Consider the following 25,401-nt stretch of genomic DNA (forward strand, 5'->3'; position numbering starts at 1 on the left):
CCCTTCTCCCTCATCCCAGTCTCTGTCTCTGTGGACATTCAGTAATCTTGAGAATATTTAAAGATGTTTCAAGTTGCACATATACTTCTTAAACACAAATAGTACCTTTACTTTTCTATCAGTTTTGTACGACAGTACACTGCTCTGAGGTTGGTTGGACAAGTGAGTCTGCATACTTTCTGTATCCCAAAAGGCAGGAGAGGGTAAATTGTTTTTGTTTCTAACTTACTTAACTGTTCTGGTGAAATTTTAAGAATTTTGGATCTAGTTTTGATAGTTTGCGTTAAAAGTTATTTCAAAAGCTTATCCCTTTTCTGTCTTTGGTGTGCCATTTTGTTACTGTATTTAGTTGAAAGCAAATTTAACTTTTGTCCTCACTAGTATTTGCTAGGTATAAAATTTCTGGCTGGGAATAATTTTTCTTCAAAATTTTGAAGGCAGTTCATCATTGTCACATAGCCTCCAGTCCTCCAGTGTTCATTTTGAGGAGTTCAGTACTATTTTGACTCCTAATCCTTTTACATGACCTACCTCCATCCCCCCTGCTCTCCCCCTCCCCCCCCCCCCCCCATGAAAGCTTTCTCAGTTTGTGGTGCTGAGAAATTTCATACTGATGTGCCTCTTCATGGTAGATCCTTTTCTCATTCATTGTATTTTGTGCCCCAGACACTTAGTAGGTGCCTTTATTCTGGAAGTTCCGATCATTTAGTTCTAGGAAATTTTGTTACACATTTTTCTCTCATCCATTTTCTCATTTTTCTTTTATTTTTGAAACTCCTAGGAGTTGGATGTTTGATCCTTCTGTTGCCACTCTGATTTATTTATCTTTTCTCCTTTGTAGTCTGTCGCTTTGACATTTTCTTTTATATTATGCTGAAGATTCTTTTTTCTCCATTTGGGCCAGTTTCTAGGGAAAGGAATCCTGAAACGTAAGAGCATGGATGCGAGCATTGTGGTCTGGGGACTGGTCAACTCCTTATTTCGGCAGACAGCTTTTATGGCTTCCAGTGTGCCCAAACCTGCCTGGCCTGGTATCCCTAGGCTGTTATTCTGGTTGAATTTCTTTAAGTACAGAACAGTTCTGTCAGGGTCTGGGAGGGGCAGTCTTCTGTCCATAGGGTGGGGATCTTAACTGCTCCTTATGCAAACTTCCTGCTTGGGGTCACCCCCAGGCCTCAGAGTTCCCTGATGCCTCCAGTTTCTCAGAGTTAAACTGTTCCTTTTCAGCCCCTACTTCTGCAGACTTTAGCTTCCAGCTTTCTCTTGTTGGTTAAGTCATTTGCCACTTCTCTGCTTTCCAGCTTTCCAGATTTTGTTGGCATCTCTTGCTTTTAAGTGCTCTAGCCTTCTCTCTCTTTGTCCTTGTAATCTTAGCATTCATTTGTTGTCATTTTAGGAGGTTGTAGGAGGTGATGGAAGTACATACATGTTTAACTAGAAGTCCTGTAGAAGAAAATTACTTAATTCTGAATATTCTTGGTTCTCCATACCAGTCGTCTTAACCTGCTTGGGCTGTTGTAACAAAAAACTGTTAAGTGGTACATTTATTAGGTTGGTGCAAACGTAATTATGGTTTCAGACCATAAATTTTAAATCATTATAGCTAGGCTCAAACACATCTTGATTAGTCAAAATAGGAACCATTACAATCAACACGTTTTTGCCAGTGAGAAAGAAGTTTATTTCTATAGTGTAAAAATCCATGCCTCAGAATTGGATGAACTCTTGGAAAGCATTTTCTGTATCCTGCTGGTTGTAGGAGCATTTTCCCTGCAAGAAGTTGTCAAGATGCTTGAGGAAGTGGTAGTCAGTTGGTGAGAGGTTAAGGTGAATGTGGCAGATGAGACAAAACTTTGTAGCTCAGTTCATTTTACTGTTGTGCAGTGGGTGGTCTGGTCTTGTCATGGAAAAGAATTTGGCCCTTTCTGTTGATCAGTGCTGGCTGCAGGCGTTGCAGTTTTTGATGTGCATCTCATTGATTTACTGAGCATACCTCTCAGATATAGTGGTTTCGCGAGGATTCAGAAAGCTGTGGTGGATCAGATGGGCAGCAGATCACCAAACAGTGTCCATGACCATTTTTTTTTTTGGTGGGCTTTGGGAAGTGCTTTGGAGCTTCTTTTTGGTCCAACCACTGAGCTGGTCATTGCCAGTTGGCGTGTAAAATCCACTTTTCATCACACATCACAAACCTATTAAGAAATAGGATTCGTTGTTGCATAGACTAAGAGAAGATATCACTTGAAAATGACATTTTTTTTTATTTGTGGTCAGTTCATGAGGCACCCAGTTTTCGAGCTTTTTTACCTTTCCACTTTGCTTCAAGTGCCAAATGACTGTAGAATGATCAATGGTGAGTTCTTTGGCAACTTTTCGTGTTGTTGTAAGAGGACCAGCTTCAATGATGCTCTCAATTGGTCGTTGTCACATTCCGATGGCCAACCACTACCCTCCTCATCTTCAAGGCTCTTGTCTTCTTTGCAGAGTTCTTGAGCTACCATTGCACTGTATGTTTGTTAGCAGTTCCTGGGCCAAACGCATTGTCGATGTTGCAAGTTGTCTCCTCTGCTTTACAGTCCATTTTGAATTCGAATAAGGAAATCTCTCAACTATGCTTTTTGTCTAACATTTCCATAGTCTAAAATAAATATAAGCAATAAATAAAGTCATTAGCAAAAAACACAAAGCAAGAAGTGTGCATTAAAATGATAGATAACGGAAATCGAAACTGTAATCAGAAATCTTCCAGCAAACAAAAGCCAGATGGCTTCACAGCTGAATACTACCAAAAATTTAGAGAAGAGCTAACACCTGTCTTACTCAAACTCTTCCAGAAAATTGCAGAAGACGGTAAACTTCCAAACTCATTTTATGAGGCCACCATCACCCTAATACCAAAACCAGACAAAGATGTCACAAAAAAAGAAAACTACAGGCCAGTATCACTGATGAACATAGACGCAAAAATCCTTAACAAAATTCTAGCAAACAGAATCCAACAACATATTAAAAAGATCATACATCGTGACCAAGTGGGCTTTATCCCAGGAATGCAAGGATTGTTTAATATCCGCAAACCAATCAATGTAGTACACCACATTAACAAATTGAAAGATAAAAACCATATGATTATCTCAATAGATGCAGAAAAAGCTTTTGACAAAATTCAACATCCATTTATGATAAAAACTCTCCAGAAAGCAGGAATAAAAGGAACATACCTCAACATAATAAAAAAGCTACATATGACAAACACACAGCAAACATTATCCTCAATGGTGAAAAATTGAAAGCATTTCCCCTAAAGTCAGGAACAAGACAAGGGTGCCCACCTCACCACTGCTATTCAACATAGTTTTGGAAGTGTTGGCCACAGCAATCAGAGCAGAAAAAGAAATAAAAGGAATCCAGATAGGAAAAGAAGAAGTAAAACTCTCACTGTTTGCAGATGACGTGATCCTCTACATAGAAGACCCTAAAGACTCTACCAGAAAATTACTAGAGTTAATCAATGAATATAGTAAAGTTGCAGGATATAAAATTAACACACAGAAATCCCTTGCATTCCTATACACTAACAATGAAAAAACAGAAAGAGAAATTAAGGAAACAATACCATTCACCATTGCAACAAAAAGAATAAAATACTTAGGAGTATACCTACCTAAAGAAACAAAAGACCTATATATAGAAAACTATAAAACACTGATGAAAGAAATCAAAGAGGATACAAATAGATGAAGAAATATACTGTGTTCATGATTTGGAAGAATCAATATTGTGAAAATGAGTATACTACCCAAAGCAATCTACAGATTCAGTGCAATCCCTATCAAGCTACCAATGGTATTTTTCACAGAACTAGAACAAATAATTTCACAATTTGTATGGAAATATAAAAAACCTCGAATAGCCAAAGCAATCTTGAGAAAGGAGAATGTAACTGGAGGAATCAACCTGCCGGACTTCAGGCTGTACTACAAAGCCACAGTCATCAAGACAGTATGGTACTGGCACAAAGACAGAAATACAGATCAATGGAACAAAATAGAAAGCCCAGAGATAAATCCACGAACTTATGGACACCTTATCTTCAACAAAGGAGGCAAGAACATAACAATGGAAGAAAGACAACCTCTTTAACAAGTGGTGCTGGGAAAACTGGTCAACCACTTGTAAGAGAATGAAACTAGAACGCTTCCTTTTTTTTTTTTTTCCCAAATTCCACAAAAGCTTTTATTTTTTTTTTCCCATGTATTTTTATTAGTTGGAGGCTAATTACTTTACAATATTGTAGTGGGTTTTGTCATACATTGACATGAATCAGCCATGGAGTTACACGTATTCCCCATCCCGATACCCCTCGCACCTCCCTCTCTACCCGATCCCTCTGGGTCTTCCCAGTGCACCAGGCCCGAGCACTTGTCTCATGGATTCAACCTGGGCTGGTGATCTCTTTCACCATAGATAATATACATGTTTCGATGCTGTTCTCTCAAAACATCCCACCCTCGCCTTCTCCCACAGAGTCCAGAAGTCTGTTCTGTACATCTGTGTCTCTTTTTCTGTTTGGCATATAGGGTTATCATTACCATCTTTCTAAATTCCCTATATATGTGTTAGTATGCTGTAATGTTTTTTATCTTTCTGGCTTACTTCACTCTGTATAATGGGCTCCAAGTTTCATCCATCTCATTAGAACTGATTCAAATGAATTATTTTTAATGGCTGAGTAATGTTCCATGGTGTATATGTACCACAGCTTCCTTATCCATTCGTCTGCTGATGGGCATCTAGGTTGCTCATGTCCTGGCTATTATAAACAGTGCTGCGATGAACATTGGGGTGCACGTGTCTCTTTCAGATCTGGTTTCCTTGGTGTGTATGCCCAGAAGTGGTATTGCTGGGTCATATGGCAGTAGAACACTTTCTAACACCATACACAAAAATAAACTCAAAATGGATTAAAGATCTAAATGTAAGACCAGAAACTATAAAACTCCTAGAGGAGAACATAGGCAAAACACTCTCCGACATAAATCACAGCAAGGTCCTCTGTGACCCACCTCCCAGAGTAATGGAAATAAAAGCAAAAATAAACAAATGGGACCTAATTAAACTTAAAAGCTTTTGCACAATAAAGGAAACAATAAGCAAGGTGAAAAGACAGCTTCAGAATGGGAGAAAATAATAGCAAACAAAGAAACAAAGGATTAATCTCAGAAATATACAAGCAACTCCTGCAGCTCAATTCTAGAAAAATAAATGACCCAATCAAAAAATGGGCCAAAGAACTAAACAGACATTTCTCCAAAGAAGACATACAGATGGCTAACAAACACATGAAAAGATGCTCAACATCAGTCATTATCAGAGAAATGCAAATCAAAACCACAATGAGGTACCACTACATGCCAGTCAGAATGGCTGCTGTCCAAAGTCTACAAGCAATAAATGCTGGAGAGGGTGTGGAGAAAAGGAAACCCTCCTACACTGTTGGTGGGAATGCAAACTAGTACAGCCACTATGGAGAACAGTGTGGAGATTCCTTAAAAAACTGGAAATAGAACTGCCATATGACTGAGCAGTCCCACTCCTGGGCATACACACTGAGGAAACCAGATCTGAAAGAGACACGTGCACCCCAATGTTCATTGCAGCACTGTTTATAATAGCCAGGACATGGAAGCAACCTAGATGCCCATCAGCCGACGAATGGATAAGAAAGCTATGGTACATATACACCATGGAATATTACTCAGCCATTAAAAAGAGTACATTTGAATCAGTTCTAATGAGATGGATGAAACTGGAGCCCATTATACAAAGTGAAGTAAGCCAGAATGATAAATACCAATACAGTATACTAACACATATATATGGAATTTAGAAAGATGGTAACGATAACCCTATGTGCAGGACAGAAAGAGACACAGATGTATAGAACAGACTTTTAGACTCTGTGGGAGAAGGCAAGGGTGGGATGATCTAAGAGAATAGCATTGAAACGTGTATATTATCAAGTGTGAAATACATCGCCAACCCAGGTTGGATGCATGAGACAAGTGCTCAGGGCTGATGCACTGGGAAGACCCAGAGGGATGGGATGGGGAGGGAGGTGGGAGGGGGGGTTCAGGATGGGGAACACATGTAAATCCATGGCTGATTCATGTCAGTGTATGGCAAAAACCACTACAATATTGTAAAGTAATTAGCCTCCAACTAATAAAAATAAATGAAAAAAAAATAGATAACGTAGCCACATTTATTAAGAATGTATTTCAATATCAGATGGCAAGTTTCACAATGCAAAAATCATAATTACTTTTGCACCAACCTGATAGTATTTTTCACAATTCTGGAGGCTGAAATTCCCAGGCCAGGGTGCCATAGTGGTCGAGTTCTGGTGACAGCCTGTTTCTTGACTTGTAGATAACTGTCTTGTATTCTTCCATGGAAGAGGAAACAAACTCTTGTCCTGTCTCTTCTCTTCTCTTATTTTAAAATTCAATTTAACTTAATTTAATATTTTACTGAAGTATGATTTACAATGTTGCGTTAGTTTCTGGTGTGCAGCAAAGTGATTCAGTTACACTTTTATGTATGTATATTCTTTTCTCATGTTCTTTTCCATTATGGTTTATTGCTCTCAGGGGAGGTTTGAAGCTTGCTATTGGCTTAGCAATGATCCTGCATTTTCCTCCAGAAAATGAATGTCCCAGGATGTGCAGGTTTGACAACTTTCCAAAATGGACTAAAGCCTGTTTCAAAATTTAATTTTGGAAGCCTCTTTTGTTCTTCAGGCATGGGGAAAGTTCTTTAAAACTTACTGTAGTCAAGGCTTATGTTTTCTTTTACTACCTTTCTTGAAATGTTTTCTCCCTCATTTTCTCCTCTGTTTGGTGAAGAGCAGAAAGAAAGGTGTTCTTTCACTATGCTTCCCCATTTATTAAGGTTCTCTTCAGGGCACTCAGGTTCTTCTCTGAAGCCTTCATTGAGTCTGATTTCATGTCCACAAGAGATAGCAAAGTGGAAAGATTGTCAGATCTTGTATCTGCTGTCCAGTTAATGAGATCTACATCTGTGAAGTAGGTTGGACTTCCTTTTTTTCTGTTTTCATATCAGTTTTCTTTCATTGCATGCATGCATGCTCAGTTGCTTCAGTTGTGTGCAACTCTTTGCGACCCCCATGGACTGTAACCTGCCAGATCTCTGTCCATGGGACAGAGGTCCTTTGCCCTCCTACAGCGAGGGGATCTTCCCAACCCAGGGATAGAACCTGGGTCTCCTGCATTGTAGGCAAATTCTTTACCACTGAGCTACCAGGGAAGTCCATTTTTATATTTATTCACCCTTACTTGGAAGGGAGATTCAGTTCCTAAAAGAATAATAATTTGATCACAGGAAGGTGGTATACAATTTGTTGTTTTTTGCAGACACTCTGGCACTATCGACTGTCCAGATTATTTGTAAGAAAAATAATTTCAGTTTCTTAGGATCTTTTTGACTTTTTGGAAACTGTAGCCTTTTTGTTTGTGTAAGAACCATTTTTTTTAGTTTACTAGACAAATACTTATGTTTTCATTGACATGTGTCCCCTTTTCTGAGATGATGAATCTCAACACCCTTCAAGGCCCATTTCAAAATCCTGACTCCCCAGAAGCCCTGGCATTCACTGATTCTTCTAACCTGAAATGAATGCTGCCTTCTCTTAGTAAGTTTTGGTTGTAACACTTATCTTGGCTCCCAGTTTAAGTGTTTTGTTTGTTTCCCTATGTATGCCTTTTGTTTTTACAAGTAGATTATAGTACACTACTTGAGATGTGTGAATTGAATCAGTGGTTCTCAACTTCCCTTTCTTTCTCAGGCTTCCTCAGGGGTAGATGGTACAGTTTTCCGTAGCTGTGGTTTGTAATTAAGGTGATCTTCCCAAGTGTGTTTGGCTTTTGTTTTTTAAGTGGTTGGAGGTTGAGATGGAATGAGAGCCCTCTCTCTATCTGTGATGTCAGTCTGTAAATCAGAGACTGCCTGTTGTGTCTGCTAATATTGGGTTGAGTATTTATTGTTAGATGAAGAATTGGAAACTTTTATTGGTGGATCTCTGAAGGCCAAATGCTGTGTTGCCAGAGAGGAGAGATTTGTGTTCATTAGTGCTCCATAGTGATAAAAGGAATGTGGTAGAACTCTTAAATTTGACTGTGGTGGCTTGTAGTTTTGACTTTTTTTTTTTTTAAATAATTTCAGTTTGTATCTTTGAATTTCAGAAGAAAATTCAAACCTAAAGGAAGGTTTTCTGAACTAGAGACCCGGTGTTAAGAGCCCTAGTAGGTGTAGATTTCAAAGAAGCCAGTCGATACAACTTTCAGACCCTCTCTGGGTACACTGATGATAACGCTCCAGTAATAAGCCAGGTTGTTGTGTAAAGCCCACTTAGTTAGTCTGGCTTCATGGGAATAAAGATGCCCAGCAAGGTCTACTTATATTGTAGAAGGATAATACTGAAATCTATTGCTGTCTCCTAAAAGTAGATTAGTTTGAAACATAGTTAAATATCTAATTTTTTCTACTTAGAGAAATAGAAATGCTGTTGCCATGTTACTTAGATTTAAAAACCTGTCTGCTGTAGATACATGTTTGATGTAATTTTACGTAGAGTAAGATTGTTTATGCTCTTTCTCTTTTTAATCCTTGAAGTTGCTTAAACAGTAAGGAAATTTGAAAATCTTTTTTGTTTAGATAAAGAAAAATGGAAAGTCAGTTTGTCACTACTGAGCTGTAGGTTTTCGTGGGGGTAGAGGTAAATAACACATGGTCTCTATTTCTGGGAGTTTAGATATTAAATCAGTGTCCTCTGGTTCCCTAAAACCTTACTAGAAAGAATGGCCTGTTTGTATTCCATGTTTAGTGTTTCCCAAACAGTGCTCACTTCCATTTGGAAAACACAGGACTGAGCATAGTTAATCGGGTTTCTTTATTTTAGGACTTACCAGAGTCTAATAGAGGTATGTGGATTGTGAATTTCTAAGAAGGGACTTTCTTAAGCACATTTCCAAAACTTGAAATAGTAGGGTCCTACATGGACTATTAATCTTGGAACTACTTTAAGCAATGCTTACATGTATTTGTGGTATCTTAGAGTAGTGATTTCCAAACTTATTTTATCATCAGCATCACTTTGGGTTTCTTAGACTTTTTTTTTCCAATTTTGAGTTGATAAAATGTTTATGTGATTTAAATTTAACCAAGTGTACATTGGCACTCAGTGAAAAACTTCCCTTCCTGCTCTGTTTCCTAGCTGCCTACTTCCTTTCCTCATAGATGACTAATGTTATTCCTTCCAGAGATATTTTATGAATGTATCATAATTTATTTAGCTAGAACATAAATTACTGAGTCTTGTATTTGGAGATTTCTGACTTAGTAAGTTTGGGTGGGGTCTGGTACTATGTCTTTTAAAATGTTCCTTAGAGATTGGATGATTAGCCAGGTTTAGACGCTATTATTTTAGATGGTACACATTACTTTTGCATGTGACATATTTTCCAATTCTTTAAACAACTCTGAAGCAGCTATGGTAGGCACCATTTCTGGCAGAGGTGGAAACATGAGAGCAGATTTTAAATGACCTGCTCAAGGTCATGCTTCTCTTTTAATGGTGGAGCAGAGACTCAAAAAAAAAAAAAAAAAAAAGCCGGGCTTTTTTTGGTATCTAGGTAGGTCTTGGGTTGGCACTGATTTTGCCTTTTCATGGCTACAATGCAGATGTTTGGCTAAATAACCCCCCTCCCCCCCAAAAAAACCCCCAAACAATTAAAAAATGAGTATTTAAATCCAATTCTTATTTTGGCACAGCATTAAAATGTTAAAATATTTTACTGCATTGCTTGCCAAAAGATAGCTAGGAATTAGACTTTTCTCTGGTTTGGTTTTAAGGCGCTTAACTAGTTAGACTCAGGTTATCAATTTCAGTCACTTATATTCAGGTGAGTTGCACACAGACTTTTATCTGTACTTTTACTTGCTGATGGCTCACCTTCTCTCTTCCCTTTGTTCCAGCTTCCTTTTGGCCCCTTCAGTACATTCCTTTATACCAACCAGAATTACACTGTGGAGGAGGGAAAGATGGAGGGAGAAAGAAGACTGTTCGCTAAGTGGAGGGATTAGGAGAAGATGCCTGGTTTACCGTACCAAGTGGTTTTCTTGTCTGGTCAACTCTTTCTGGGGATGATTCTCAAAGAAAGAGTTTAGACAAATTCTTCAGAGTATTGTAAGACCATGTGAATTAGGGTAGAGCCTCCATAGGTTTATTTTGTAGGACAGTATTCCTTAGTGTGTTTTAAAAATCCTAGTCTCATACTATTGTTCTCATAGCAGAAAAGCTAAAATCTTTTAAGAATGACTGAAAAGAATTTAAGAAGCTATGAATTCACCATTGTGAGGCAGTGTAGGACTTAGCGCAGGGATATGAACGTGTACTCTTTTGCTCAGCCACCCATCCATCAGCGCACAGAAGGGTTTTACTATGTGTCGGGTGCTGGGGGTTTAGAATTTAGTGAAAACATGGTTCTTGCCTTTGTAGAGTTTCAGGCTTGGAGAAGGAAATGGCAATCCACTCCAGTATTCTTGACTGGAGAATTCCATGGACAGAGGAGCCTGGCGAGCTATGGTCCATGGGGTCGCAAAGAGTCGGACACGACTGAGGGACTAACACACAGGCTGTTAGTTCAGTTCAGTCACTCAGTTGTGTCCGACTCTTTGCGACCCCACGGACTGCAGCATGTCAGGCTTCCCTGTCCATCACCAACTCCCAGAGCTTACTCAGGCTCGTGTCCACTGAGTCGGTGATGCCATCCAATCATCTCATCCTCTGTCGTCCCCTTTTCCTCCCACCTTCAATCTTTTCCCAGCATCAGGGTCTTTTCAGATGAGTCAGTTCTTCGCATCTGGTGGCCAGAGTGTTGGAGTTTCAGCTTCAACATCAGTCCTTCCAATGAATATTCAGGACTCATTTCCTTTAGGATGGACTGGTTGGATCTCCTTGCAGTCTAAGGGACTCTCAAGAGTCTTCTCCAACACCACAGTTCAAAAGCATCAATTCTTCGGTGCTCAGCTTTCGTTGTAGTCCAACTCTCACATCCATGCATGACTAGGGGAAAAACCATAGCTTTGACTAGGTGGACCTTTGTTGGCATAGTAATGTCTCTGCTTTTTAATATGCTATCTAGGTTGGTCATAACTTTCCTTTCAAGAAGCAAGCATCTTTTAATTTCATGGCTGCAGTCACCATCTGCAGTGATGCTGGAGCCCCAAAAAATAAAGTCTGTCACTGTTTCTGTTGTTTCCCCGTCTATTTGCTGTGAAGTGATGGGACCAGATGCCATGATCTTAGTTTTCTGAATGTTGAGTTTTAAGCCAACTTTTTCACCCTCCTCTTTCACTTTCATCAAGAGTCTCTTTAGTTCTTTGCTTTTTGCCATAAGGGTGGTGTCATCTGCATACCTGAGGTTATTGGTATTTCTCCCGGCAATCTTGATTCCAGCTTGTGCTTCATCTAGTCCATTTCTCATGATGTATTCTACATATAACACATAGGCTGGGAAAGAGACAGATATTTCACCAAACAAGTAGTTATACAGTATAAGTATGGTGGAGGAAGTATGCCCCACGGGGGTCAGAAGAATATCTAGTATAGCCTGGAGTGAAAGATGAGTTAAGGTTTCCCACAGGTTCTTTCAGCCAACCCTTGAGGGGTTAGTAGCTATAGATGTGTAGAGGTCAGCGGAGTATAGTTTATCCTGGACTGAAGGAATGGGTGTGTACAAAAAAAAGAAAGGAGCTCCCTGGTGGTCTAGTGGTTGGGATTCTGCGCTTCTGCTGTTGTAGCCTGGGTTCTGTCTCTGGTCGGGGAACTCTCATAAGGTACACGGTGTGCCAAAAGGAAAAAGAAAGAGTAGTTTGTGAATATAATCTAGTTAAGAACTTGGGAGCACATAGTGATAGCTGGAGTTCGCAGTGCTCTGGAGGTGTTAGGAGGTGAGACCGGAAGTAGTAGGGGAGAGAAGAGAAGGAACCTCTTACTCTTTGACATAAAAGCCCAGGCGCAGGGTACAGAGAGTTACAGTGTGCCTACAGATTTCTGGTTCCAGGAATTCCCAGGCTTATTTGTCATTCCCTGGTTCTTTGGGTTCCTACCAGATTTCCAGATTCAAATTGGGCCTTGTTTAATTTGGCAACCGGTTCAAGCTAGAAGTTGGCTGATTTGAAGCAGCAATCTATAGAGCAAGCTATCCAAGGATGAAAAATATATTTCAGTGATAATGATAATGGCTGCCATTTATTGAGCATTTAAGTGCTTGGCTCTTTCCAGGGTACATTACAAAATTACCTTTAATCCTTACAGCAGCACTACCAAACAAGTGGTTGATCTTCATTTAACAGAGCAAGAAACCTTCCATGCTCTGAGAGGTTAAAGTAAGCTTGCCCAAGGTTGCAGAACCAGTTAATGGAAGAGATGGAATTGAACCCATGTTGGTTTGTCTGGCAGCCCCTTCTTTCCCTGCCACCATTCTGCCCCTCAGGACTACATCATGGCTCCTGGGGCAGCCAGAATGGCAGCTCAAGAATGTCCAGTGATCGTTTCAGAGGCAGTAAAACTACTATTTCATCTTCGATGTTAAAAGGGCAACAAGAAGCCATCCCGTTATCTGTCATTTAAAGAAGCTTTCCTGGGTCTAATGGCATCAGGATCCTTGGTCAGGAACCTAACCTCCTGATAGTCTTGTTTTGTGGAAAAATCAGGTTTAATCATAGGTATATAGCTATTTAAAAAACTTGAGTACCTTGCCGAACAGTAGTATTTATATTACCAAGTCCATTAGTTATCTCATGAGATGTTTGATTTGTATGTGGAGTTAAAATGGGGTTTGTAACAGTTCGAATACATTATATGCATTTGGCAGATACTTTATTGAATGATGTTGCAGTTATTCAGAATGTGGATATAGCGTAAGAGTGAAGAAAAACCAAGACTTTTCTCTTAAAATTTTGGCTGGATGCTGCGTTTTTGGGACAGAAGCACTAAAGAAGTCTTCTTACACAAGTTTGACTCTTGTATGTATGTATAGTCTTACTGTTGAGAAATTGAAATTAGGTGAGACAAAGACACAGGAAATTATAAAGAAGAATTAATGTGTAAAGGCCAAATCTTTATCTTTTCCTACCAAATTTCTTGTTCATTTGGCTTGTGTATTTCCGTTTTCCTGTTTTGAATGGAGCTGAAAATAACGTGGATGGTTTTGCTTTAAAGGAAAATGACTCATTTTCTTGTGCTAGTTTCTCAGAGATGTGTTTATCTTTCGAATGGCACAGTAGTTTGGGAGTTTGGTCTCCTTTTAGTTTTATTATGAAAAATGTTACTTATGGCACTATATAGGAATTTCTAACTAGAGTATTCTCCCAGGTTAAGGGAAGAAATTATCTGTAAGTATAATGTCTTTTTCTTTGTTGTAGTTGCAGAATATTTCTGTAATGTGGGATTTTCTCATCTTAGTTGTATAGAAATATTTGAGCTGTTTCAACTGAAAACCATTTTAGGAGTAAGAATTAAATTTCCCACTTAAAATTTGTATTTATCTGGAAATTATTTTTTTTTTTTTGGTCTTGAATGTATCTTGAGGTTGAATGTCTTGTGTTTATTTATTTACGGTAAAATGAACACATTATATAAACAGGCATTCCTTTTCTCCATAAGCACAAAGTGTATAGAAATCCTACCTATAACTGGTTACTCGGGAAGCTGACAGATGGGTTTTTTTCCCTCTATAAAAGCCATCATTTGGGTGATTTGGAGTCTTTTAAAAGTCAGGGGACTTCCCTGGTGGTCTAGCGGCTAAGACTGCTCCCAGTGCAGGGGGCTGGGTTCAATCCCTGGTCAGGGAACTGGATCCCATGTGCCACAACTAAGATCCGGTGCAGCCAAAAAAAAAAAAAGTTCGGTGTTTGCTACCTGGCACCATTTTCCTTGGTAGGCAAAAAAGAGAGAAAAGTCAATTCAGATCTAAAGAAAATGTGGCTAAGACTTAATGTCTAAGCAAAGATATATTATGGATCAAAGTACAAACTGAGATTTGCATTATAAAACTGAACAGATTACTCTTCACAAGGAAATACCCTCTTTTAGAGGGTGGGAGGAATAATCTGTAGCAGTAGTCTCAAATGCAAATGTCCGGGTTCGAGGCAGGTAAGGGCACCTCTTGTCACCACCAGTCAGTAGAAGCTTGGTTGTTAGATCTCACTTTTCAAGAGAGGCTAGAAATCTGAATATCTGTCTGAAATTTTCCAGCTTTACATGTTGGCCAAGTTCTTTAACAGTCTTTTAAAATGCCATGTGATTCAATATCTTGTGTACACCTGTAGGCTGGCAGTTTGTGACTTAGACTTAAGGACTTCCGCCTCCCCACCTCTTTTACTGATTGACTATAGCTTTTGCATGTAAATCTTAGAAGTTCTTTCTGATCCTTGCCTCTACTGCCTTGCCTTCCCCCATTGAAATAAGTTTAGTACTCATGAGAAGTTAAATGCTATCAGGGAGGCAGGGTTACATTTTTCATATGCTTTATGCTGCATTACCGTGTCATTTTACATCTAGAGAATCATGCATGGATACATTTATTCTGATTGAAAAACAGGCCAGTGGATTTTAAAAATTAATTGATTAGTTTTTTACTCTGCTGGCTCTGTTGCTGCACGGGCTTTTTTCTGGTTGCGGCAGTCAGGGGCTACTCTCTAGTTGCAGTGCGCAGGCTTCTCATTATATTAGTTTTTCTTGTTGAGGAGCACGGGCTCTAGGGTGCCAGCTTCAGTAGTGGTTGCTCGCAGGCTTAATTGCTCTGCAGCATGTGCGCATGCGCTGATCCCAGATCAGGGATGGAACCTGTGTCCCGTGCATTGGCAGGTGGGTTCTGTACCATTGAGCCACCGGGAAGCCCCTGGATTTTAGTTTTAACAGTATTAAGAGCTCATAAATAGTGTTTCAGACCCTCCATTGTAACCAACCTTTTAGAAACCATCACTTGTTGAGTTTTGGTGTAGTGATTTTTTTTTTCTCTGTATGTATTGTCTAAATACCTGTACTGCTCTCATTATCCACCCCCCAACCCCCAGTTCCTGAGAAATTTTGAAGCTAGTAATGCATGATCAGGGTTAAATTCAGGTAGAAGCAGTACAGAATGAATTTTTAAAAACTGTATCTGAAAATTGAATATCTTGAAGTCACATTTCAGACATGCAGCAAGAGAGTCTTTCATAATCACAGAGATGAAGGGGATCACCCCTAAAGTGCCAGTGCTTCTTGTTCGGGCCAGGGCAACCCTAATTCCTCTAAGCTCTTCTCAGGCCCACAGGTCAAGGTAGCTCCTAATATTTTAAGTCACAACACAGTGGGCAGGTAGACTGAAAGACTTCATCTCCTTCACCCATAAACAAATCCACAGTGCAGCAGGAGGAGGAGACTGAGTTATCCCTTCCATCTTAACATCCAAAACTCCCTCAAGGGGTTCCCCTTGAGCAGGTGGGCTGCCCCAGGGCTGTGTGAAAAGGGACTTGGGGTTGGGATACCCACTGTACAGGACTGAAGAAGCTAACTCCAGACTTTCAGTTTGCTGGTGGGGGTGGGAATGTACTTACTAAATGCTAGCACAACTAAATGACCGCCTCAAAATGCTCTCTGCACCTTTGCTGAAAGTACATTCTTTTCTCCCAGTTACAGCCCTGCTGCCAGGCAGGACCACCATGTAATAGCTTGAATTTATTGTTATTGTTGATAATGTGAACAGTTGGCATGCAAGAAAGCATTTCAGAGGTGGAAGTGTATATGGTGTGGTGCAATACTTGTATAAAAGAACTGTTGTGGAGGGACTCCCAATGCTCAGGGAAGTGTGTGATGATACAGTGCAAAGACCATGTTCTGTGGTTGGAGGAAGGTTTGACTCCTCTCTCTGCCATCAATCTGGTAACATAGCCATTGTTACAAAAGAAAAAAAGAAAAAAGTACGCTTTGATTGCTTCTTGAATTTTAAGCTTTAGAGAGTTTGCCTTTGGAGAAATGCCAGAAATATTCCTACAGTATTTCTTCTTCTACAAAAAGATAACCTGGGTGCATTTAAGTTTTGGCAGTACCTGCCTTCTCTGATGTGGATGACAGGTGTTCTTTAAGATATTTTCTGTAGGAATCTTATGATTTAGTGTTATAAGTAGCCTTTCACTGACTCACTGTTGTTTCTTCATGTGGATTATTAAGCCCTATATTCCAAAATAAAATTATATGGATAGATAAAAGTTTTATTTCCATGAATGGATATCTAGAGAGTGGAGTGAGGTCACTTTAAAGATAGTTTGCTAATACGATTATTGGGTAACTGGTGAACTATCAGATGTTTTCACTGTGTTAACTGGTCTGTTAATGAGTTAATATGGGCAACTGTCCTAAAAAAATCTGTATATTCATACTTTTCTTGCTTGTTCTAAACTTCAATTCGAGGTGAAAGACCTGAGGAGTAGTTTTATTTAGTTTAAGATCAGGAATCTTTTCTGCTCCTGAAATGTATTGTAACAAGTATTATTGTACATTTTTCACTGTTGGAAAGAAATGGAAGAGTGGGAAAATACTTGGTTAAGTTTTATCTCTGCTTAAAGTCTGAAGCCAGTTTAGATCAAAACACAAATGACTGTAGAGTGTCAAGTAGACCATAAAGGGTCCTGTATGAGGGAGAAGCTGTAGGTTTATGTAGGAAGAAAATTAGAGCTACCAGAAAAATTCATGGAGAGGAGGTAGTGTTTGAGCTGGGCCTGAAGAAATAAGAATGAGACTAGAGGAAATGTATGGGCGGCAGAAGAATTATGCCACTTCCTACCATTAAAGTGAGTACTGATAAGTGTGAAACATGGATAGGTATACTTGGTCTTACAGTTCCAGGTAAAGGAAAAACATCATCTTGTAGAAGGTGGACTGAGGGAAATATATGCTGGAGAATTGGAGCCTTTTAGGGGTCCAGATACACCTAAATTTTTTGCATTTAGAAATGTAACTAGGAACCTAGCAGGTTTCATTCATCTTGGGGCTGTGTTTATTGAACAGGTGGCGGGGGATTCAGGATGAGGGCAGAGAATTATAAAACTGAAGTCTCTACATTAAGTGCTACTGTCAGTTGTGGGTCGTAGAAATTAAAATGTTAAATTTGGGGGAGATGAGACTGAAATTGTAGGGAATTTCAAGGGCAACTATGAAATAACGTTACCTTCTAGCAGGTATTGTTCTGCTTATTTCTCTTTTAATACTGGTTTGCTGTTACCTTACCTTGGTGCTTGAAAAATTTCCAGCCTGTGGATCTGTAAATCTGTCTATAAATCTGAAGGAGTAGAATAGATTATTGAATCGGAATACAGAATAAATCTTTGGTGTCAGAATACTAAGGATTGTCAGAAACATACTGTTAACCTATCCATTGTGTGTTCCAGCCACCTTACAAAAAATTTCCTGCCTGTCTCCAAATGAGATTAAATGCTGAGTTATGAGGTTATTTTGTAATGTTACGCTGTGTTCTTAAAACTGTCTCCTGTCACAATCACATGTAAAGATTTATTCTGAAATGGAATTTGGTGAGCTGTAAGGTGGGCTTCCCTGGTAACTTAGCAGTAAAGAATCTACCTGCAGTGCAGGAGACTGCCTGCAATGCAGGAGATGTGGTTTTGATCCCTGGATTCAGAAGATTCCTTAGAGAAGGAAATGGCAACCTGCTCTAGTATTCTTGATTGGGAAATCCCATGGACAAGGGAACCTGGCGGGCTACAGTCCATGGGGTTGCAAGAGTCGTGCTCAACTTAGCATCTACACTACCACCACCAGGGTGGCTTATCTTTTCTTTTAAAAACAGAAAACTTGTGTTAATATTACAATGGGAAGAAGTACAGAAATGCAAAGAAATAAGAGGAAACAATAGAATCGGAAAGACTAGAGATTTCTTCAAGAAAATTAGAGATACCAAGGGAATATTTCATGCAAAGATGGGCTCAATAAAGGACAGAAATGGTATGGACCTGACAGAAACAGAAGATATTAAGAAGAGGTGGCAAGCATACACAGAAGAACTGTACAAAAAAGATCTTCACGACCCAGTTAATCACAATGGTGTGATCTCTCACCTAGAGCCAGACATCCTGGAATGTGAAGTCAAGTGGGCCTTGCATCACTACTAGCATCAAGTGGGAAGCATCACTACAAAAAAAGCTAGTGGAGTTGTTGGAATTCCAGTTGAGCTATTTCAAATCCTGAAAGATGATGCTGTGAAAGTGCTGTACTCAATGTGTCAGCAAATTTGGAAAACTCAGCAGTGGCCACAGGACTGGGAAAGGTCAGTTTTCATTCCAATCCCAAAGAAAGGAAATGCCAAAGAATGCTCAAACTACCACACAGTTGCACGCATCTCACACGTTAGTGAAGTAATGCTCAAAATTCCCCAAGCCAGGCTTCAGCAATACGTGAACCATGAACTTCCATATTTTCAAGCTTGTTTTAGAAAACGCAGAGGAACCAGAGATCAAATTGCCAACATCCATTGAATCATCGAAAAAGCAAGAGAGTTCCAGAAAAACATCTATTTCTGCTTTATTGACCATACCAAAGCATTTCACTGTGTGGATCACAATAAACTGTGGAAAATTCTTCAAGAGATGGGAATACCAGACCACCTGACATGCCTCTTGAGAAACCTGTATGCAGATCAGGAAGCAACAGTTAGAACTGGACATGGAACAACAAACTGGTTCCAAATCGGGAAAGGAGTACATCAAGGCTATATATTGTCACCCTGCTTATTTAACTTATATGCAGAGTACATCATGAGAAACGCTGGGCTGGAAGAAGCACAAGCTGGAGTCAAGATTGCCAGGAGAAATATCAATAACCTCAGATATGCAGATGACACCACCCTTAATGGCAGAAAGTGGAGAAGAACTAAAGAGCCTCTTGATGAAAGTGAAAGAGGAGAGTGAAAAAGTTAGCTTAAAACTCAACATTCAGAAAACTAAGATCATGGTATCCAGTCCCATCACTTCATGGCAAATAGATGGGAAATAGTGGAAACAGTGGCAGACTTTATTTTCTTGGACTCCAAAACCACTGCAGATGGTGATTGTAGCCATGAAATTAAAAGAGGCTTACTCCTTGGAAGGAAAGTTATGACCAACCTAGATAGCATATTAAAAAGCAGAGACATTACTTTGCCAACAAAGGTCCGTCTAGTTAAAGCTGTGGTTTTTCCAGTGGTCATGTATAGATGTGAGAGTTGGACTATGAAGAAAGTTGAGCGCTGAAGAATTGATGCTTTTGAACAGTGGTGTTGGAGAAGACTCTTGAGAGTCCCTTGGACTGCAAGGACATCCAGCCAGTCCATCCTAAAGGAGATGAGTCCTGGGTGTTCATTGGAAGGACTGATGCTGAAGCTGAAACTCCAGTACTTCAGCCACCTGATGTGAAGAGCTGACTCATTTGAAAAGACCCTGATGCTGGGAAAGATTGAGGGCTGGAGGAGAAGGGCACGACAGAGGATGAGATGGTTGGATGGTATCACTGACTCAATGGACATGAGTTTGGGTAGGCTCTGGGAGTTGGTGATGGACAGGGAGGCCTGGCGTGCTGCAGTTCACGGGATCGCAGAGTCAGACACAACTGAGTGACTGAACTGAATAGTTAATAACTTTAAGCATTGTAAGGTTTTGGAGGAAGATCCGTTAATGTAGATGAGTGCCTGATAATTTTGGCCAAACATTCAGTAACTTAGTAAATTTAAATGAATGTGATCAGTGACCTGCAGTAATTCTGGGTTTTGCATGTCTGCCTAGGACTCTATATTAAGGGGAACAAAGTATTCCTTATTTTATAGTTAGTACTTTTTTTTTTTTTTTGCTTTGAATATTTCTTTGTTACTGTTATCTGGGATCCATGTAGAAAAAGGTGTATGGGGCCAATTTAATTATAATAACTATCTTGAAATTTGGATAAATGCTATATATTTTCTGTAAATTCGGGGGATTGAATTTAAGAAATTAAACAAATTTGGCATTTAGAGACGTATTCTTAAGTGTATGTAAAATCAATTTGTATGTGAAAATTTCAGATGGGTAAGATGAAATTGAATGTGACAGTAAATGCTGTTTCACTATAAACATTAACATAAATATCTTCTACTGATATATTTGCTTTTCATACATTTTTAACAGTTTCTGGACTAAAAAGAGCTAGAGAGGACTGATTAGTCTTTTTTCACATAGATGAGACCAAAAACTTAATGGGCTTGTTAGTGGTAGAGGAGCTGGGAGTAAAACCTGAATTTCTTGCCATGCAGTGGGAATCATTTTCAGTACAAATGGGTGTACATTTCAGATACAGTTAGGAGTCCACTATGATTTTTGATAATAGAAAATTTTATGTCTGGAACCATTTCTTCTATCCCCTTCGTAATGTGAAATTTACTTTTGAGTTCTTGAATTGTTACTTTATTTCTCTCTTTATTTCTAGCATTTTGATATCCTCAAACCCTACTTTAGTTTTATACGTACTACCTGCAGTGGTATTTGGAGCCATGAAAGCATCACTTAATTCTTAATCTCAGTTGTCCAGTTTTTAGAACACTTTGACAAATTTTATTCTCCCCTCAGTCCCCTATTCTTTGTGAAAACTCTGGAGACAGTGTTGGACTAAGAAAAAAGGAATGGAAATGAGGGGTTTAGTTGTATGCTGGTGAACAAGTATCTTTTGACAGTGTCACTACTATGGCTTTTGGGAAGTAAAGCCTTTCTTGGCCTTATCTCACAGTCTCTCTGCTCTGTTGTCTGGTGAAGAGTTTTATACGTGGCTCAGAGTAAATGTGGGCTGAGGCGAGTGAGAGCTCCTGCCTCCCTGCTGGGTCTTCTCAAAGCTGTGGTTATTGCCTAGAACGGAGCCTCCCAGTTTATTTTCTTCTCCCCATTTTCTAGTCAGCCTTCTTCCAGAGCTCATGAGTTCCACAGTGCATTACTCTTCTGGTGTTTTCTCTTGGAGCACAGATATGTGCATTGTAAATGAGCAGACTGAAAAATGCTTGACTTTAAAGGATTGAAGAAAACATTTTTTTGTTAATGAAAGACTAGAAAAATGAAAATTATTTTATTGAGAGCCAAATCACAGATGATCAGACGCTTTTCTTTGGGAGTGAAAATTAAATATGACATCATTCGAAAGTTACTTTTGCTTGAAAGTGTTAGTTGCTCAGTCATGTCCAGCTCTTTGCGACCCCATGGGCTTTAGCCCACCAGGTTCCTCTGTCCATGGAGTTCTCCAGGCAAGAATATTGGAGTGGTTGCCATTTCCTTCTCTAGGGGATCTTCCCAACCCAGGAATTGAACCCTCATCTCTTATGTCTCCTGCATTGGCAGGCGAGTTCCCAGGCGCCACCTGGGAAGCCCTGTTTTTGCTTAGGAATATGATTTAGTGTTGGACATTTGCTTATACTTAGAGGAGGGCATGGCAACCCACTCCAGTATTCTTGCCTGGAGAATCCCATGGACAGAGGAGCCTGGGGGCTCCAGTCCGTAGGGTTGCAAAGAGTCGAACATGACTGAAGCTGCTTAGCACAGCACCATTTGCTTATAAACATTTTAGTGTTTCAAAGATGCTCTTTGTAAAGAACAGAGGATAGAACTTTACCAGATAAAGTTGAAGGACAGTTGGTACCTAGTAGAATCTCTTATCGGAATAATTAGCTTATTTGCCCACATGCTGTATGATTTGTGGTAGCTTTTAAATCCTAAACTAGCTTTAAGTATGTTTAATTTTGAGTATGTATACCACTTTCATCAGTTGTTAGTATGAATGACTGAAATTTGATTTTATGTATTTTTGTCACTCTTTACAAAGCAAACTTTTTGAAATTTCCTATTGATTTACTGTTGTGTTTTTTCCCATTTTCTAAAATTCTGTTTATTTTTAAAAGAATAATTTCTGAAAATTATTTTTCAGTTATTATTAATAATAATAAAACAATTACTGTTTTCAAAGATCAGGCATTTGTTTAGGTAACTTAATAGAACTGAACTCTTAAAATCTCTACATTTGATTACATCTTTATATTATAAAATGACTTCCTTAGGTTGACAGAAGTACCTAATTTAAATGAGTATTACAGTACTTTATATGAACTCAAGACTGTTTCTTTGAGAGAAACAGCAAAATGGTGATAAATAACATGAGTTAATATCTTTGTTAGCTAGCCCTTTGGGATTTTTCTCAGTGTATTCAATAACTCTTAAAAATGTCAGTTGTTACCCTTGTTTTACAGATATGGTCACTAAGGTTTTGTTTTTTTAGCAACTCCACCAGAACATGAACCTGGGCACCAAGGTTTTAATTTGTACAATTGTGTGTCACAAGGCCCTTCTTCAAGAACTTTTGAGACTATTCTCACCTTAAGTCAGTTTGGCTTTTGGATTGTTTCTGCCTTGTTATATTAAATTATTTTAACAGTTACGTGCTTTCCAAGTAGTTTCATTTCGTGGTATACCTGTACCTTCAAGAATCTCTTTCATCATACGTAGTACAGTGTTTGAAAAATTGGCTTTCCATTGGACATTGATTCAATTGCCAGTTCTGCTGCTGGTTTGTTAAAATCTGGAAGCCTGTTTCCTCTTCTGTAAAATAAGATGATAATTGAAGTTACAAATGAGGTGGTGAGGGAAAGCAACTGCAGGGTTGACTTATGACTTTTTTAGAGACAGAACTTAAAGATAATATACAAATCATTTTTGCCTTAGTAAATTTTTTGTGGTGGTACGATGGTAAAGAATCCAGTTACCAATGCAGGAGACCCAGAGACGTGGGTTCAGTTCCTGGGTCAGGAAGATCCCTGAAGAAGGAAATGGCAACCCACTCCAGTATTCTTGCCTGGAAAATCCCATGGACAGAGGATCCTGGCGGGCTACAGTCCATGGGGTCACAAAAGAGTCGGACATGACTGAACGCACACACACACTGTTGGAGATCTCCAAATGAGAACTCTTTTGTTTACAGAGGCTCTGTATGTGTTGTTTATTCATATTTTGTTTTGTTTTTAAAGGTTACGAGAAGTTTCAGAGAAACTGAACAAATACAATTTAAACAGGTAAGAGTTTTAAAATATTTTACATGTCCTGAAGAGAATAGCTTTTTTTAAAAAACAAAAATTAGGAAAACGTACTCATGTTTAGGTAGCAGCTGTTAAGAATATTTTAGTCTAGCTGTCAGCTTTTTATGAGTGAATTCATTTGAATTATAGTTTGTGTTCATACTGATTTTTAAAAACTCTGCCATACCAAAGAGCTATAATGACTATAGATAATGTATTTCAATTATTGCTTTAACATATATAAATATTAGTTTTTAAAAAATGAGTTTTGCCAGCAATTCTTTTGGTAATTGAAATTGAAAAAACCCTCAAGGTTGTATTTGCCATTTAAAAAATAATTTTCTTTAAATTCCTTGTGGCTTTTCATCATAATGATAGGGTGTTATTGTTTTCATTATATATACATATGTGTGTATATGTATATACACACACCCATATATATATATATATATATATGTTCATTATCTGTACACACACATACACACACTCACACATACATATGATGTGTGAGTGTATGTGTATACCATGTAATAAAAGTTTCTAGTAAATACTATGACTTTGGAGGAAAAAGAAATAATAACTTTCCTTGCATATTTTTCTTTATTCCCCAGCCATCCCCCTTTGAATGTATTGGAGCAGGCTACTATTAAACAGTGTGTGGTGGGACCAAATCACGCTGCCTTCCTTCTTGAGGTAAATTGTTTACTCTTAAGGTAGAGAAGTGAAAATGAGTGTTAAAATACAGCTGTGCATCATCACGTGTCTTCCTTTTGGAAGGAACGAAGAAAAGAGCACTTTCTTACAATAGTTATTTCAGAGCTCACCCAGTTCCATTTCCTTATTGTATAAATTCTCTGGCCCAGAGAAAGTGTAAATGATTTACTAGAGCTTGAAACTAGTTAGAGAATGGAGAAGTTCCTGATATCCAGTTATTTCCTTACTCTGAATTCTGTTAGATTGAGATATTTTACATTATCTTTACTGGTTTCATGGTAACGCATATAAAACATACTTCCCTGACTTCAGTATGAGTGCCTTCTGGAAGGGAGCTTATTTTTTGGCTTTTTGAATTGACAGTGATAGGTACATAATCTGTTTGTTGAATAAACTCAAGTTTTAATGCACATTTTTACTTGGGAAAGTTCTATTTTCTTTGCTTCTAGGATGGTAGAGTTTGCAGGATTGGTTTTTCAGTACAGCCAGACCGATTGGAATTGGGTAAACCTGACAATAATGATGGGTAAGACATTCTGTCCTTTCTATTTAATAAATAATTTAATTCTTAAAGGCATAATATTCCATCTGTGTTTTGATTTGGGGAGCCTTCAAGTTAAAAACCATTGTTGAAAACCATATGCTTAAAATAGAATGCAGTGGTTACTTTGTAGTTTGATTTTAATTTTTATGCAAGCAGTGATTTATAGCTAAAATATTCACATTAAAAGTAGCAGAGGAATCAATGATCACTTAACAGAATAGGTTACCAGAAGTATGATATGTATTTGGTAGGTTCCAAGTCAGATCTGCTCTTTGAGTGAACTGCCTTTTCAGATCATGTTTTTCCTCCCTTAATATTCCCAAATCAGGTAACTCAATTTGAAATTGATGAAGTCTTTAAAGTTTTGGCCTTTATAAAGGATGACATGTAAAAAAGATTGCTAGATAATGTATGACGACTTTCAGTTGACTGCTTCTGAGGAAAGTATGATTACTTTAAAAGATCTAAGGAACAAATTGTTTGCAGCTAAACCATGAAAAGTTTCAGACAGGAGCTGAATTGTTAACCAGGTTACAAGTTGTTAGATTTGCTCTTTGTTCTGACGTGTCCATCTCATTGAGAGTCATCAGAATTGTTAAACTGATATTTTATGTAGTAAAACCTAGAATTCCTAGGCATTTGGGGACTTTTCTGTGATTTTTCTACCTCTTGTTTTTTCCCAGGTCAAAGTTGAATAGCAGCTCTGGGGCAGGGAGGACGTCGAGACCTGGTAGGACAAGTGACTCCCCGTGGTTTCTCTCAGGTTCTGAGACTCTGGGCAGGCTGGCTGGCAACACCTTGGGGTAAGTTGTGGCCAGATGATACATCCACTGGTCTGTAAGTGCTGTCACTGCGAGTGGTCGTCTCAGTGTTACCTAGTGACAAAGCCAGGGAACTCTGGGCAGGGTCTCCGTTTGTTCAGAATGAGCTACCATGACTTTAAAAAGTCCA

The 25,401-nt window shown here is 38.8% G+C and overlaps 1 protein-coding gene across 6 annotated transcripts in view; it reads left to right on the plus strand.

The window, feature by feature from the left end:
• The window catches only part of UBR5 (ubiquitin protein ligase E3 component n-recognin 5), a 133,821-nt gene that overhangs the window by 23,139 nt on the left and 85,281 nt on the right, over positions 1–25,401 (plus strand). For all 6 annotated transcript variants that reach the window (XM_043880314.1, XM_043880319.1, XM_043880315.1 and 3 more), the window contains exons 2-5: positions 23,145–23,189; positions 23,804–23,885; positions 24,356–24,432; positions 25,134–25,253. In XM_043880314.1, the coding sequence (XP_043736249.1) occupies positions 23,145–23,189; positions 23,804–23,885; positions 24,356–24,432; positions 25,134–25,253 (324 nt within the window). The remainder of the gene's footprint in view (positions 1–23,144; positions 23,190–23,803; positions 23,886–24,355; positions 24,433–25,133; positions 25,254–25,401) is intronic.

This window comes from Cervus elaphus, chromosome 21 (assembly GCF_910594005.1).
Source record: "Cervus elaphus chromosome 21, mCerEla1.1, whole genome shotgun sequence".
Taxonomy (NCBI): Eukaryota; Metazoa; Chordata; class Mammalia; order Artiodactyla; family Cervidae; genus Cervus; species Cervus elaphus.